The sequence below is a fragment of the Rattus norvegicus genome, chromosome 4 (genome assembly GCF_036323735.1).
Source record: "Rattus norvegicus strain BN/NHsdMcwi chromosome 4, GRCr8, whole genome shotgun sequence".
NCBI classification, from domain to species: domain Eukaryota; kingdom Metazoa; phylum Chordata; class Mammalia; order Rodentia; family Muridae; genus Rattus; species Rattus norvegicus.
Window position 1 is genome coordinate 69,329,495 of NC_086022.1, and position 14,668 is coordinate 69,344,162.

At 44.7% G+C, this 14,668-nt stretch overlaps 2 protein-coding genes and 1 pseudogene across 10 annotated transcripts in view; 1 reads left to right on the forward strand and 2 right to left on the reverse strand.

The window, feature by feature from the left end:
* Positions 1-277: 277 nt before the first annotated feature.
* The window catches only part of Braf (B-Raf proto-oncogene, serine/threonine kinase), a 147,160-nt gene continuing 132,769 nt past the window's right edge, over positions 278-14,668 (reverse strand). For 5 of the 9 annotated variants that reach the window (XR_010065587.1, XR_010065589.1, XR_010065586.1 and 2 more), the window contains 4 exons: positions 5,988-13,554; positions 4,638-5,355; positions 3,850-3,992; positions 3,498-3,664 (listed from right to left, as the gene is read on the reverse strand). The gene's annotated coding sequence lies outside the window, so the exon portion shown is untranslated. Of the gene's footprint in view, positions 834-3,497; positions 3,665-3,849; positions 3,993-4,369; positions 5,356-5,987; positions 13,555-14,668 lie in introns of those variants that run through there. The other 4 variants (XR_010065585.1, XR_010065582.1, XR_010065584.1 and 1 more) reach the window with 4 other exon arrangements.
* On the reverse strand, positions 360-757 carry Tmsb10-ps5 (thymosin, beta 10, pseudogene 5; annotated as a pseudogene).
* On the forward strand, positions 4,813-11,900 carry Ndufb2 (NADH:ubiquinone oxidoreductase subunit B2). Its single transcript, NM_001108624.2, is given in 4 exon segments — positions 4,813-4,945; positions 8,666-8,810; positions 10,544-10,642; positions 11,821-11,900. Coding segments are annotated over 3 exon segments (318 nt in total). The 5' UTR covers positions 4,813-4,847; the 3' UTR covers positions 10,619-10,642; positions 11,821-11,900.

The following is a 14,668-nucleotide window of genomic DNA, read 5'->3' on the forward strand; positions in this document are numbered from 1 at the left end:
CTTTTTTGAAAATAATGTATGCAGTTGGGCAGTGGTGACACACACTTAATCCCAGTGCCTGAGAATCAAAGGCTGGCAGATCTATGGGTTTGAGGCCAACTAGGTTTACAGAGTGAGTTCCAGGACAGCCTGGACCACATAGAGAAACCCTGTCTTGAAAAACCAAAAAAAAAAAAAAAAAAAAAAAAAAAAAAAAAAAATCTAGATTTTACAAAAAGTTGAAAGTCATTTTAAGTTTTATATGGGCACTTTCAATACTAAGAAAATTTTAAAGGTATAATTGGCAATTTGGGTAAATTTTAATGGGGTTCAAATTATCTTGACAATTTCTAACATTTGCTAATTTCTTTCTGAAGGTATTTTTCTTTCTTTTTTGCACCAGGTATGTTTTATTTTCATCAATCATACAAATAATTTTCTATAATATCCTAGGGCAAACTGGTGAAATTTGGCAGTCGGATTAGTGGAGGGGTCCCCTTCAGAGACCCATGGGCCGGTGGCATCGGTGCGGAGTGCCCAGGTTCACAGTGGAGCTTGTGGCTTGCGTCCATCTTGCAGGTGGCTCTTCCTCCACATCACGAGAGGGTCTTGGAGATGAAGGGGTGGGGTGGGGGAATCTTCACAGGCTTTTAAGAGATTTCACTCTTTTCCTATTCAATGGTCTCTTTGGTAGGCAGGGTGTTCTCCTGTGTCTCGGTTTTCTTCAGCTTGGCCTTATTGAAGCTGGCGATTTCCCCATGTCCGTTTTGTCTGCCATTTTCTTACAACTTGTAGATCCTCATTCCGAGGTCATGCTCCAAATGCTCCCACTCTCGTTGCTACAGCAAGAGACCCTGAAGGTATTTTTCAATGTTAGAACAGTGAGGCTGGTGGTATAGCTCCACAGTGGAGGCTCGGTCTACCAGGTCTGTGGCTCCAGGGTCAACCCCAGCACCACCTACCCCATCAGTGGCTGTTGTAGAGCCAACAGCTTCCTCTCTTCGTTGGTGGGGAGGGGACGTAGCAAGCCTTTGAGAAATAATCATTTCTGTTTTCTCATACATCCACTTTGGGTGACTTACTAAGAAAGATGAGTGAGGGCTGGGGAGACAGTCCAGTGGTTAAGAGCTCTAACTGTTCTTCCAGAGGTCCTGAATTCAATTCCCAGCACCCACATGGTGGCTCACAACCATCTGTAATGGGATCTGATGCCCTCTTCTGTCATGTAGTCACACATGCGGACAGCACTCATATTCAAGAGTCAATGAACTTCAGCCTACCTGTAATACTTTAATACTAGGAAAGGAGAGAGTAACAAAGGAATAGGAATTTCCTGAGAACAAGCTCTGAGCTTGATAATATCTTAAGTGACTTGTGCAGATGAAAGGCTTTGGTGTTCAGAGAAGAAAGCTTTCTTGTCCTAATTCACAAGGTTAAGTGCCCCAGCTGGGGTTTGACTAGATGCCTCCCACTTTCTAAGGTCTTTTCACTGTGTGTGAAGTGTACATGTGGATGTTGAGATCAGAGGACAAGGTCAGGTGTTGGTTGTCTCCTTCCGTCAAGGATTCTGAGGAAGACCTAACCCTATAAAACAACTTTTATTCTTTTGTTGTAATTGTTGCCTGGGAAGCTTACAGCCTCTATCCGCTAATGTAAGCCTAGTCCTGGAAGCTTCTAGCCTCTGTACAATCTAATCTGGGCCTAGAATGCTTTCAGCCTCTTAGACTTGTTGCTGAGTAAGCTCACCCTCTCTACCCTTTTCTGAACCCTGGCTGGCTGGTTCAACTCAGCTGTTCTGGCTCAAACTCCTCTCCCAGCTGATTTATTCCACCTGGCTTTTCTCTCTGCCTCTGAATCGCTCTGCTTTGCTTCCAGCTAACTCAAGCAGTCGTTTTGAATCTTCTGATTCCTTCTCATGTTCGTTCTGAGTTTACCTGTATCTAGCTTGTTCTCTCTTCAACCTGTCTCTGTAAAACTCTCCCAGTAAAATTGCCTTTTCCCTCTGAGCTGCTCGCTCTGCTCTGCTCTTCTTCTCTTCCCCCTCCTGTATTCCTGTACTGTACTCTCTTCCTCCTGTGTGATCTCTCCTTTAAGTAGCTTCCCTTTCCCCTATCTTCTTGTGAGAGTTGGGCAGATTCTATTCTGTCAAATCTTTCTGTGATTCATCACTTTGTCTGTCACTCAATTAGACATCACTTTCAAACATGGGTGCTTCCTTCTACAAGCTAACTGTACCTTCATTGTTTGGTATTAAAGGTAAGTATTAAGGGTGCGTTTGTATTCCAGCCAGAGGGGTTAAATGTGTGTCCTAAGGACTGATCCACACAACTAGAAATAGGTTCAAATATCCCGTAACAACCCAGGTTATCAGGTATGCATGGCTAACATGTTTACACACTGAGCATCTCATGGGCCCTCTATAACCTTTTAGAAATATAAACTGTGTGTGTTCTGTAGTATTGCCTAGAACTAGACACTATGTAGTTTGAGAGGTGAGCTTTCCAGAAAGAACTGAAAAGTGCCCTTTCCATTCATGAGCTGTTTCTCTTAGTGGGTTGTATGAGTTGCTAAAAGGAGTGGTGCACAGTAGCCCAGAGAAAACCATGCCTTTGACTATAAACTGCAAAGTCAACTTCCATCCATAGAATTCTACAGGTTCAGGGTTCAGCCGAAGGCTTGGATTTAGCAGATACAGTTTGCCAGTCAAAGTCAGCATCTGGGAGCCAAAAGTTGGTGGGATGGACTGAAGCTTAGAAAATGGAGGGGCTATTATCTTTAAAACTGCAGCTTTGGGGAGCTAAAAGCCAAAGAGAAACTATTTCTATTTAGTAAAGCCAGTGAAGTAGCTTAGGCTCAGTGAGTGAAGGTGCGGGCTGCCACGCCTGCCGACCTGAGTTCAGTCTCTGGGACCTACATGACAAGCCGACGTCTGCAGATTTCCCCTGACCACGTGTATACAGTGGCACTTGAGGATCCACAGACATAACAGCCACACACAGACACACATAGACACACACACACACACACCACACAGACACACACACAGACACACACACATACAGACACACACACATAATAATAATGCAAGCCTGATCGCAGATGGCAGGAGAATAAACTGCTTGTGCTCTGACCTCTCATGCATGCCTTGGTACAGGTGAGCCCACACATAACACTCAAAAATCTGAGTTTTGTTTAGGTTTAACTCCTAGGGCAGGTTTCCTGTAACATACAAGGGCAAAGAGGCCCATATGTAGGCACAGAAGGCAACTTGTTAGTCATATTTGATGTTCCCAAGTCACTAAGTTCAGGTCTGGCCTTGATGAGTACTTGACTCTTGAAACTGAAACACCATAGTGATTTTCTAGTGTGTGGAAGGCTAATGTTATAACCTAAAAGTGCATGTTCTGCAAACAACCCCAAACCATAAGCTGCCAGGGACGATCTTGTTGGATCAGTATTTTTGGTATCACAAAGATCCCTACTAGAACATAGCGAAAGTAATCCTGCAAGGCAGTGTCTTTTTTTTTTTTTTTTTTTTTTAATAAAAAATGTGTGCCATAAGCCAACTGACCTTGCAAGCACACTAGGGCAGGAAGTTCAGTTGTTATTCTAACATAGGTGATGACTGTGTCTCGTCCTATTGGAGAGAGCTCCACCTCAGAATCTGCCATGGTTGGATAGCTCCCTATAGATGCAAAGGAAGGAGGGAAGGGGTCAGAGGCTCTTGTCATCAGAATGAAAGGCCTTTGTATAAACAAGTTTTCCAGGTGATTAAAATACTTGAATAGAAACTTTACAAGGTGGAGATTTTTAGAGTATTGGCCCTTTGTATGTTAGCCACTTTTTATAGAAAAAAAGCCCGTTTCTCACCATCTCTTGAGGTTGTTAGCACAAGTCGTAGGTTTGGAGTCTATCCAGATTTGGACAGAGGCAATATTGACAGAGAAAAGCAGGCTGAGGAAGGACGGTTATTTTGTTAGTAGCCAGTGGAGCCTTTGTTTCTTGAAGGAAATCTGAAGTGAAAGAAAAAAAATTAAAGTTATTCGGAAATATGACAGTAAGCTATTCTGTAGATCTAGTAACTAAGAACAGAAATGCAGGTTTTGTTTTATGGAGATGAGCTTGAAAATTCATGTTCCCTCCCCACTCAAGGGAGGAGACTGAGTGCATCTGTGCGTCTACGTGATCCATTTGTGCTGTAGCTCCCACTGCAAGTACGGCTGAGGTCAGGTCTCAGATTTCTTGGTGATTGTTAGCCTTAACCGGACTGCCCTCACGTCCTTGTTTTTCTGCTTGCTTATTACAATAACAAGAGAGAGAGAGAAAAAAAAAAAAAACAACAACCAAACCTAAGAACCCCGAATGGTCTAAGGATTAAGGCGTTAGAAACCTTTACTCATATTCCTGGCCGCCTTATTCCAAGGAGGCAGGGTTGGGTTCCTCAGGTGACTCTGATGCCAGCGGTCCACGTTCTGAGATTTAACACCTGGCTGCTGGTGAATCATCAGGTTTCAGAACAGTACTGGAACAACGATGTTATAAACTAAACATGGCATGGTTCAGAAAGGACTTAGCCTTTAACAAGGGCCCACAGTGGCAAGAACACGCACGAAAGCACCGTTCATATAAGCCGAAGCAATAAGGTCAGCTAAGAGCACCTTGCCACGCTGCGTCACGAGACAGCCAGAGCTCCTCCCAAAGGACGATCTATCTGCCCGTTAACCCGGAGCCTCTAAGGTCCGCCAATAGTCTGAGCTTGTCCGCTGTGGCCTACCATCAGCCCCGATAGAGACGCGCGACGCAGTGACGTCACGTTCCAGGACTCGGGGAAGTGACGCATCAGGGGTGGGGACTGCTCTCCCGCTAGGATGTCTGCGCTGGCCCGCCTGGCACCTTTCGGTCGCGTTGGAGGCCGCCTGCTTCGGGGCTGCCGCGCGCGGGCAGCTGGAGACGGTGGAGTCCGTCAGTGAGTGTCGGGTGGGGACCAGGGCTCGGCCGGCTCGAACAGGCAGCGCTGCCATCCCGACGCTGTCACCTTGAAGCAGTCGCCCGAGCGAGTGCATGACACTTTGCTGCCGCCTGAGGCATGCTGGGTCTTGTAGTCGGCCTGGACGGAGACTGTGGCTTTTTGGTCGGATTGGTGGGGTAGAGGTTGGATGGCACAGGGTTAGGGGAGAGAGGCGTTAACTAGGACTTGAGTGCAAAGAATCCAGCCGTGCACAGTCTCCGGGCCTGAACCTTCCAAGTCGCTGGCTAGTGTAGGTCCGGAGCGCAAGGAGACCAGTGGAGATGGGCTCTGAGACCAGAGTGGGCCAGGCAGGGAATGCCTTGGAGGACTGAGGATTTTTCCATCAGTCCTGGGCAGCCACGGGAGACCTTAAGGTAGTAAGGTAGTAAGTTTGTTATTTTCACCATTAGGTACATTTTTACTATTAAAATTTGGCACTTTTTTTTGAGCCTCACTTTGTAGCCTCGACTGGTCTGGAATTCGTTAGTGATCCTTCTGTCTCTGCCTTTGGAGTGCTGCGATTAAAGGCGTGGCTTACTCATTTTGCCTTCTCTATCAGAGATTTGTAAGACTCATAGCTTTATTTGTTGTATTGATATTTCTCTCTCTGTCTCTATGTGTCCCACACCCCCACCCCATACTATCTCTCTCTCTTGACTGAGCTCGCATAACCCGGCAGGTTTTGTCTATCGAGAATTCCTTTAAGATCTTCATCCTCGGGGGTTGGGGATTTAGCTCAGTGGTAGAGCGCTTGCCTAGGAAGCGCAAGGCCCTGGGTTCGGTCCCCAGCTCCAAAAAAAAAAAAAAAAAAAAAAAAGATCTTCATACTCTTACCTTCTTGAGAATGCCTCCAGCTCAGTCTCACTCTAAATCCTTCACTTGGATTTCCCTTACCTCCAACCGGGGAAGGGCTCCGCTATTCGGCTAAATCCCCAGCCCTTGGTTTGGATTTTTGGGCCACAAAAGGTCCAACCCAGGTATAGTTTAGGTGCAAACCTACCTGAAGTTTGGGCTCTGGTAACGAATTCCAGCTCTCTTCCCGTTGGTTTACTATTTTTTGCCCTTTTATTATAGGGCTACAGCTTGATTCAGAAGTCTAATGATTAGGCCACTTGTTGTGGGTCTCCTAGTTACCTGAGTGGAATCCCTGTGAATGCCAGCTCCAGTACTTGCTTCCCAGCCATTTGTGCTCCGTTATTGATGCTTGAAAGAGAACCTTTATTTATTTCATTTGGCATCATGTTTATTTTAATTGGAAGTTTCCTCAGGGTATCTAGATTGCCACAGTGCATTTAGTCTAGTTTGTAGCATGACAAACAAGTATTTGTTGAAATTTTTGTCTTCCTTCCTCCCTCCTACCACTGCCTGCCTTTCTTTCTTTCTTTCTTTCTTTCTTTCTTTCTTTCTTTCTTTCTTTCCTTCCTTCCTTCCTTCCTTCCTTCCTTCCTTCCTTCCTTCCTTCTTTCTTTCTTTCTTTCTTTCTTTCTTTCTTTCTTTCTTTCTTTCTTTCTTTCTTCTTTTTTTGGAGACAGGATTTCTCTGTGTAGCCCTGGCTGTCCTGGAACTCACTTTGTAGACCAGGCTGTCCTCAGACTCAGAACTCTGCCCACCTCTGCCTGCAGAGTGCTGAGATTAAAGCCTGGCTGCACAGATAGCTCGTGAGTAATACCTGTTAAATACAGTTGGCATGGGAATTCCAGAAGCCGTTCTGCTATCTTCTTTAAGTGGTGAAGCAAGGACTCCCGACAGTGGCTGAAAGTAATAGCTGAGCATGATGTGGGGAGGCCTTGCCGGAGGATCAGGAGATTGAGGCCAGCCTGGGCTACACAAGAAGATCCTGTCTATAAGAGAGTAGAGCATAGTGATTACACTCCTTTAATGTCAGCATTCAAGAGACAGAGGCAGAGGATGATGAATTCCTGGCCAACCTGGGCTAAATAGTGAGTTCAAGGACAGCCCGGGCCACACTTTGAGGATAACTAAGATCTCATTCGGAGCCTTCCAATTGAATGTGCTAAAGGCTGGGTAAATATTTACACAAGAATATAGAGCTTTATCACCAAGATGACTTTAGGCCGATTGGAATTTCGAGGAAGTTTTTTTGTTTTTTTTGTTTTTTTTTGTGTGTGTGTGTGTGTGTGTGTCTCCGGGGACCAAACCCCTGTTAGGAAACTACTGTATCATTGTGCTACACTCCAAGCACAAGAGTTAGGTCTTTGCTTAATAAAGTGAAAAAGAAAACCAAAATTATTGATGTTATTTGCTTGTAGGCAACATTCTTGGGCTTTGTCATCAAAATGCTTGTGTTCACATTTGTAAAACAGTCACAGCATCTGTCTCATAAAGTCATAAAGTTAAGACAACAGATAACAGTCACAAAGTCCAGTATGGTACTTGCACATGTGAATACGAGTCCCTGCCTGCAGTCTTTCAGAATGGGAGAGAATAATAAAAACAGTCCCAGCTCGTCAGAGTAGTCAGGGCTGAAGAGTTGGTTCAATGGGTAAGAACAGGAGCAGCAGAACTTGAGTTTGGATGCTGGCACCGGGAGGGAAAGCCAGGAGTTGCCCTCTGTACATATAACCCCAGTGCTGCAGGAACCAAGTCAAGAGGATCCCTGGGCCCAGCCCCAGGCTCAGTGGGAGATCCCATGTCAAGGGGATGTGGTGGAGAGTGATTGAGCAAGGCTCTCCCTCTTCTGCTAGGACAAAAAGATGGGCAGAGGTTGGGGAAGAACCATAGGAACATTGCTATTTACAAATTCTACAGTAACCTACAGGACATTTTAGTGCGTTTTTGCTATGCTGGGCTGAAATTGTTGAACATGTATAGGCATTTTTATATCTGGTTCTTCGCATCAGCATATGATTTTACTGCTGAATAGGTCACATGCCTTAAGTATATATGGTTTAGTTAGAGTTAACTTACACGCTCACAGTTCCGGTAGAATAAGTAAGGCCCTGACGGACTGTGTTCCACAGCTTGCCAAGAAATGCCTGACGGACAGCTGGGATCTTCGCTTACTGTTGCAGCTTCTTTGCCTTTTTCCAGAGGTATTGGAGTTTTAAAGATTTTCTAAAGGTCACCTTCCTGTCTGATGGTCTTTTTAGATGTTTAAAGAGTTTCTGGGATAAGGTCTCCTGCAGCCCAGGCTGACCTTGTGCTGCTGCTGCTGCTGATCTGTCCCCAGCCTTTCTCCTCCTAGTGCTGAGTACAGGTCTGTGCTCCAGTGCTTGCTTCTGGATAAAGCTTGCACTAGGGCACAGATGTATGTCATCTCTGAAGTACACTGAGAAAGTACACAGAACAAAAATAATTTTGATTTTCTTTTTTGGGGAGGGTAAGTTAATTACCGACTACTTCAGGTTCTCAGTTGTTCATACAAAACTTCTGGGGTAGCACCCCATAACCATCACCAATTTTTCTGGTACAAAATGGTGACTCTTCACTAAATGAAACCATACATTGGCCTCTTGTCTATTCAGCTCCTTTTCCTGCTCCCCAAATTTAAAGCAAGCTAAGTGAAAAGCCATTATACAGAGGGAGTAGGAGCCTGCCAGTCTGTATTTTTGTGATGAGATGTGCTAGCTTCAGCTTTAAGGATGCTACAGAGAGTTGAGATGAGTTCTCTGAAAATGGAGTAAAAAAGCGATTTTTTTGTATTGCTTTGTCTTCTAGTGTTGGCGATGGTGGACACATTCAGCCCCGGTACAGGGAGTTTCCCCAGCTTACCCAGTCCCAGGTGATCCATGGTGAGGTCTTAAGCTCACTCATGTGGTTCTGGATTCTTTGGAGATTTTGGCATGACTCGGATGCTGTGCTGGTAAGTACAGGAGAATGGTTCTAGTCCTGATTTGACAGCAGGAGAGGGGAGATTCATGGATAGCTTAGCTTGTGTTTGGAGATTTTTTTTTTCTGTCCAGGTATATCCCTTTACCACCATATTGTCATATAACCTAGTGAAACTTGTCACTTTTGGATCTGTTTATATGACAATGTACATTTTGGGGATCTGCGATTTGTGGTGTCCATTAGGTAGCCACATGAGGAAGGGTGGTTAAAAAGAATTCTAGGGAGCTGGAGAGATGGCTCAGTGGTTAAGAGCACTGACTGCTCTTCTAGAGGTCCTGAGTTCAAATCCCAGCAACCACATGGTGGCTCACAACATCTGTAATGGGATCTGATGTCCTCTTCTGGTGTGTCTGAAGACAGCTCAGTTTATTCACATACATAAAATAAAAACATCTTTAAAAAATTAAAAAATAATAGTTGTAGGATTGGTGGGTTACACATCTTCATTTGTGGTCAGATTTCACTTCAATGGTTTTGGGTAGTGTGTAGCCCAGGCTGCGCTCACTTTCCATATAGGTGGGACTGGCCCTTAACTCCCAATCCTCCCTCCCGTCCCTGCCTCCTAAGCACTAGGCAGCCTAGCATTCAAATGCTTGGCATCCTCTAGTCTGTCTAGAGGCCCAGAGCAACTAGATTTGGTTGACCTCAATAGAAGATAATTTGTCTTGAGAAAAGGAGTTATTGGTGATTCTGTTATTCTAGTGCTTGTCACATTTTTAGACTCTTGTTTTCTAGGAAGTTTCATCCTTAAGACTTTGAAACCTTGAGGTTGGTGGTTGAGCATGTTTAACAAGAATGAGTCCCTGGGGTCCAATCCCCAGCACTGAAAAAGACAAGAAAGATGGACGTTGAAACTTATGAATCTAGGACACTTTGAATTTTAGTAAATTTAGATTTGTTTTCAGGATAGATCGGGAAAAAAATCCAATAGCTTCTTCAGTAACAAAACTCTCTTTAGCTGGCAATATGGCAGTTTGGGCTTGACAACCTGAGTTCCATCCGTGGGACCCATGTAAAGGAAAAAGAACAGAGTCCCACAAATTGATGGTCTTCTGACTCTCCAAGGTGAAGGTGGGCATGTGGCATGCATAAGGCCACATGCATGACAAGGAAATGTAAACAAAGACGGTACACAAGGTTGTATAGGTTCAGAACTGTTAGGCTGCGCTGCTCTGTCCTCTTAGCACATCTCTGTGCCCTTGCTTCTCGGGAAGGAGCTTTGGCTGCACATTTCCCTGATGTCGGAGGAGACATCAGCGTTTCACTGTAGATCAGTCATAGTAGGCAGTAGATGGTACTGCAGCAGAGAGGGCTCCAGGTCAGGATAAGGCACCATCCACTTGAGGCTCCCAAAGCCCAGAGCAGGAGTGAAGAGCTTTTGTGAACATTTCTGTTTTGCCATGACAGTAATATTGCTGAGATGAGTATATATGAAATCTGTGGCCTCCACTTCTTATTCTCCATCATAAACATACGTATTGGCTTAGGCTGCTACCTCTAAAAGAATCCAAGCCCCTGGGTGATGTCATTGAAGTAGGTTGAGCCGGTAACCGGTTAAGGGAGGATGCTGCATGCTGTGTGGCAGGTGTTAGCTGTGGTAATTACATTGTTCATTCTTCTTTCAACATTTATCTTGAAACTTCATTAGCTGCATTTGTGAGTACAGACCCTTGACTTTGTTTTCTTTTGATCCGTTGTCACCAGGGTCACTTTTCATATCCAGATCCATCGAAGTGGACAGATGAAGAACTGGGGGTCCCTCCTGACGACGAGGACTGAAAGTGTAAACTCCTCTCTGTACGAGTAGGTTTACCCTAAAGTTCTTGTTTTTTTTTAAAGATATACACATTTTTATATACATCGATGTTTTCCCTGCATGTTTGTCTATATGAGGGTACCAGAACTGGAGTATACACAGTTATGAGTTGCCACGTGGTTGCTGGGAATTGAAACCAGGTTTTCTGGAGGAGCAATGAGTGCTCTTAACTATAACTAATGAGCCATTTCTCCAGCCTCTAAAGTCTTTAAATTCTGACTTGTTTTGCACTCTTTTTTTTTTTTCTTTTTTTAAAGATTTATTTATTTATTTTATGTACAGCATTCTGCCTGCATATGTGACTGCAGGCCAGAAGAGGGCACCAGATGTCATTACAGATGGTTGTGAGCCACCATGTGGTTGCTGGGAATTGAACTCATGACCTCTGGAAGAGCAGTCAGTGCTCTTAACCACTGAGCCATCTCTCCAGCCCTGTTTGGCCTTAGACAAGTATATCCCAACAGCATGAAGCACAGCCACCATGTCTGTGTAGCCATTTTCACATTTGCTAGCCTGTGCCCCTTTAGTCTTTCTTTTTATCATATATTAAAAACAAAGAAGTATTTTTAATATTGGGTTATAATTTTGGAATACTACACTCAATTCTGCACAAGTAGATCCCTGGGTTCAGTTGCCAGCACAAAATAAAGTGTAACTAAACAGAAAGGACCTTGTGAAACACTCGGGATGTGGAGGCAGGAGGAGCAGACAACAGTACTACAGCCTGAGCTTAGAAGACTCTGCCAGGAGCAGCTGGGTGGTGGAGCAGCCACTGGGAGGCAGAGGCAGGCAGATTCTCTGAGGTACAGGCCAGCCTGGTCTACAGGGTGAGTTCCAGGACAGCCAGGGCTACACAAAGAAACCCTGTCTCAAAAACCAAAACAACTAAACACCAACAACAGAACAGTTCTCCTCTGGCTTCTGGAATACAGTGGTGAGTTAGAGTTGGTGGCATGTGGCTGCGAAAGGACGCCCTGTTCTCACTGTTCACATGGGACGATGGGGTCCTTACTAATTTGCTGGCCTAGAAACAGTGACTTTGCTTCTCTCTCTGAAAGGCTACTCAGAGCTCAAAGATAAAAGCTTAACTGGGTAAACAAAATTATGCATTTGGATTAGTACAGGCAATAGTTCTTAAAACTTAACTACTTTTCTTTTTCTACAGGAGCAAGGTGAGACAATTCAAGAAATTACAGCCCTCATTAAAGGTGTAAATTAAAGTGGCTTGCCAAAATGAGGAACCGAGTTCTGTTTCTGATGACAAGTGTCCTTTATTTCCTATTCTCTAACTGCTTGCTGGTCCAAGTGGTTTGTGCCCTTTCAGCTGATCCTCTTGGGTCCCCTGGGATGTAGGTAGGTATTCTCTGAGGCTATCAAAGAACAGATGGTTCCTTGCTAAGCATCACACACTGCATAGTTAGGTTACGTTGTGCTTATACATATAAGGACCATGCCTCCGCCACGTGTGCCCACAGGTGATGTGACCATTGGATGTGACCAATCCAGCTTGATTGTTGCCCCAGAGGTTAGGGGTCAGGAGAGTCCATTGCTTTCAAGTAGCCTCTGGTAGGACTCAGTCACACCTGACTTAGATAAAGTTTTCTGTTTTTTTCTAAAATGTTGTTCCAAAGTTCCCTTCCACTTTCTGTGGCACCAGAGCAGTTATGAGGAAGTCCTCCATCTACAGAGAAAAGTCTGCTGTCAGGTACCTAATCACTCATCAGGTCGGTCACTTTGGCCATCGGAACAGTGCCAGGATTGGGGGTGGGATGGAGTTCACACCTATAATGTCAGCCTTATGAAGAGTGAGGCCAGGGGATGACAACCTGTCTCAAAATCACCCAGACAAAAAGATTTTTTTAGAGTACTTTAAGAAGGAATGACAGGTGGTAAGTCAGCAATCAGAATTGTGAGAGAAGTCCACTGGATGCTGTGGTAGGGCAGTGCCTTAGGGTTTCCACTGCTGTGAACAGACACCATGACCAAGGCAACTCTTACAAAGGACGACATTTTTTTTTTCTTTTTCTTTTTTTCGGAGCTGGGGATCGAACCCAGGGCCTTGCACTTGCTAGGCAAGCGCTCTACTGCTGAGCTAAATCCCCAACCCCAAAGGACGACATGTAATTGGGGCTGGTTTACAGTTTCAGAGGTTCAGTCCATTATCAAGGTGGGAAGCACGGCTTCCAGGCAGACATGGTGCTGGAGGAGGAGCTGAGGGATCTACATCTTGATCTGAAGGCAGCAGGAGACTGTGTGCCGTTCTGGACATAGCTTGAGCACTGGAGACCTCAGAGCCTACCCCACAGTGACACATTTCCTCTAACAAGGCCATACCTCCTAATAGTGCAACTCCTCATGGGCCATACATTCAAACACAAGAGTCTGGGTCCAAACCTTTTCATATTACAGATGATTTAGCTGTACTGAGTAAGTAAGGTCTATAGAAGGTATGTTTAAGAACAAAATGACTTACCAAGGTCTAGAGGAAGATAAGGTTCTGTTTGAGAGACTGTCTGAGGCGGCTGTGGACAAGGAAGGAAAGAGTGGGACTAGGTGGTAATTGTAAGCTTCCGTCAGTCATTACGTATCCCCAACCAACTTGTGGCAGGCTTCATACTGTAATACGACAGGTTTTCCTATAACACAGATAACTACTTCCTTTTCTTCGGTTACCACAGAGACCACAGTAGCAGTAGAAGCTGAAGTAAGTGGACAGCTGCCTTTCTCACTGGCAGAGTCCTAGCTATAGCACTAGGGACATGTCCATGCGGCTGTGTTCCCATCTGTGTGAGTGTGAGCAAACTCAACCAGTCCAGCAGAGGGGTTCTCACTCACGGCAGTAGAGCCACTTAAAGTCACAACAGTGAGTTCAAGCAGGATAATCCCGGTAGTTCTTTACCTTAAAGGCAAAAAACAGTAGAGTTATGGGAAGATGGGGTGGAAATTTGCCAAGCTCTTCCTGTTAGTAGAAAAAAAAACAAAAAAAACAAAACCAAACAACAAAACATGGCCAGTGGCTGCATTCCAAACTGGTTTACCTACCTACTTGTGAGTCTCCATGTACAACCTGAGAGATAAAGCACTTCAAGCTCTGGGGGTGTTACCAGGTGTGACCCTAAGTCTGTTTTACTTGCTCTTAGTGTGGGGAAGTACTCAACTTTAATCTTGTGCCTTAATTTATTCCTCATTTGTAAAACAGTTTAGACTATGCCCAGCAGGAAGGGAATATTCTCTAAACCAGTGGTTCTCAACTTTCCTAATGCTGCAGCCCTTTAATAGGATTATTCATGTGGTGACCCTCAGCCACAGAATTTTTTCACTGCCACTTCATAACTGTAGTTTTGCTACTGTTGATTTGTAATGCAAATATCTGTATTTTCCTGATGTTTTTGATGACCCCTATGAAGGGGTTGTCCGACCCCTCAAAGGTCGAGAACCCATATAGGTCAAGGACCACTACTCTAAATAAAAGCAACGGTTTACTTTTGTGACGAATATTTTTAGAATATTTCATCTAACATTTCTGACCACCCTGGGATCGTGGCGTGACTTTTGCAGGAACAGGATGGCTCTGTTTTACTACTACCTTGCCATCTGCAGGATACAAGTGTGTACTGTCAGGGAACCATGAGCAGCCCAAGCTGCTGTGAGGACCTAAGGAGCCTCCACTTGCTGTCATTTTCTCTGACTTACCTGATTGATAAGGACAGCAAGTGCAAGTGCAGCACTGTCTGGCAAACATCCTCTTCTGGGAAGTCAACACTCTAGGTTTCATTACAAACCAATTGTGTATTGATGGGTTCTGACTGCTTAGGTAAGGCACAGCCTTCAGTTTCCTGGGATGAAGGCTCTCTTTCTAATGACTCTCAGCTAGTATTGTGAGTTTGGGAGATATTCAATCCAGGCAGTAAGATACACTGATCACAGCCCTTTAGAAGAGCTGGCATGATAGAGATCTTTGTGAAGGCATTTTGAAAGGTAAATAAAACATCTGCTTTTTATTGGACACTTAT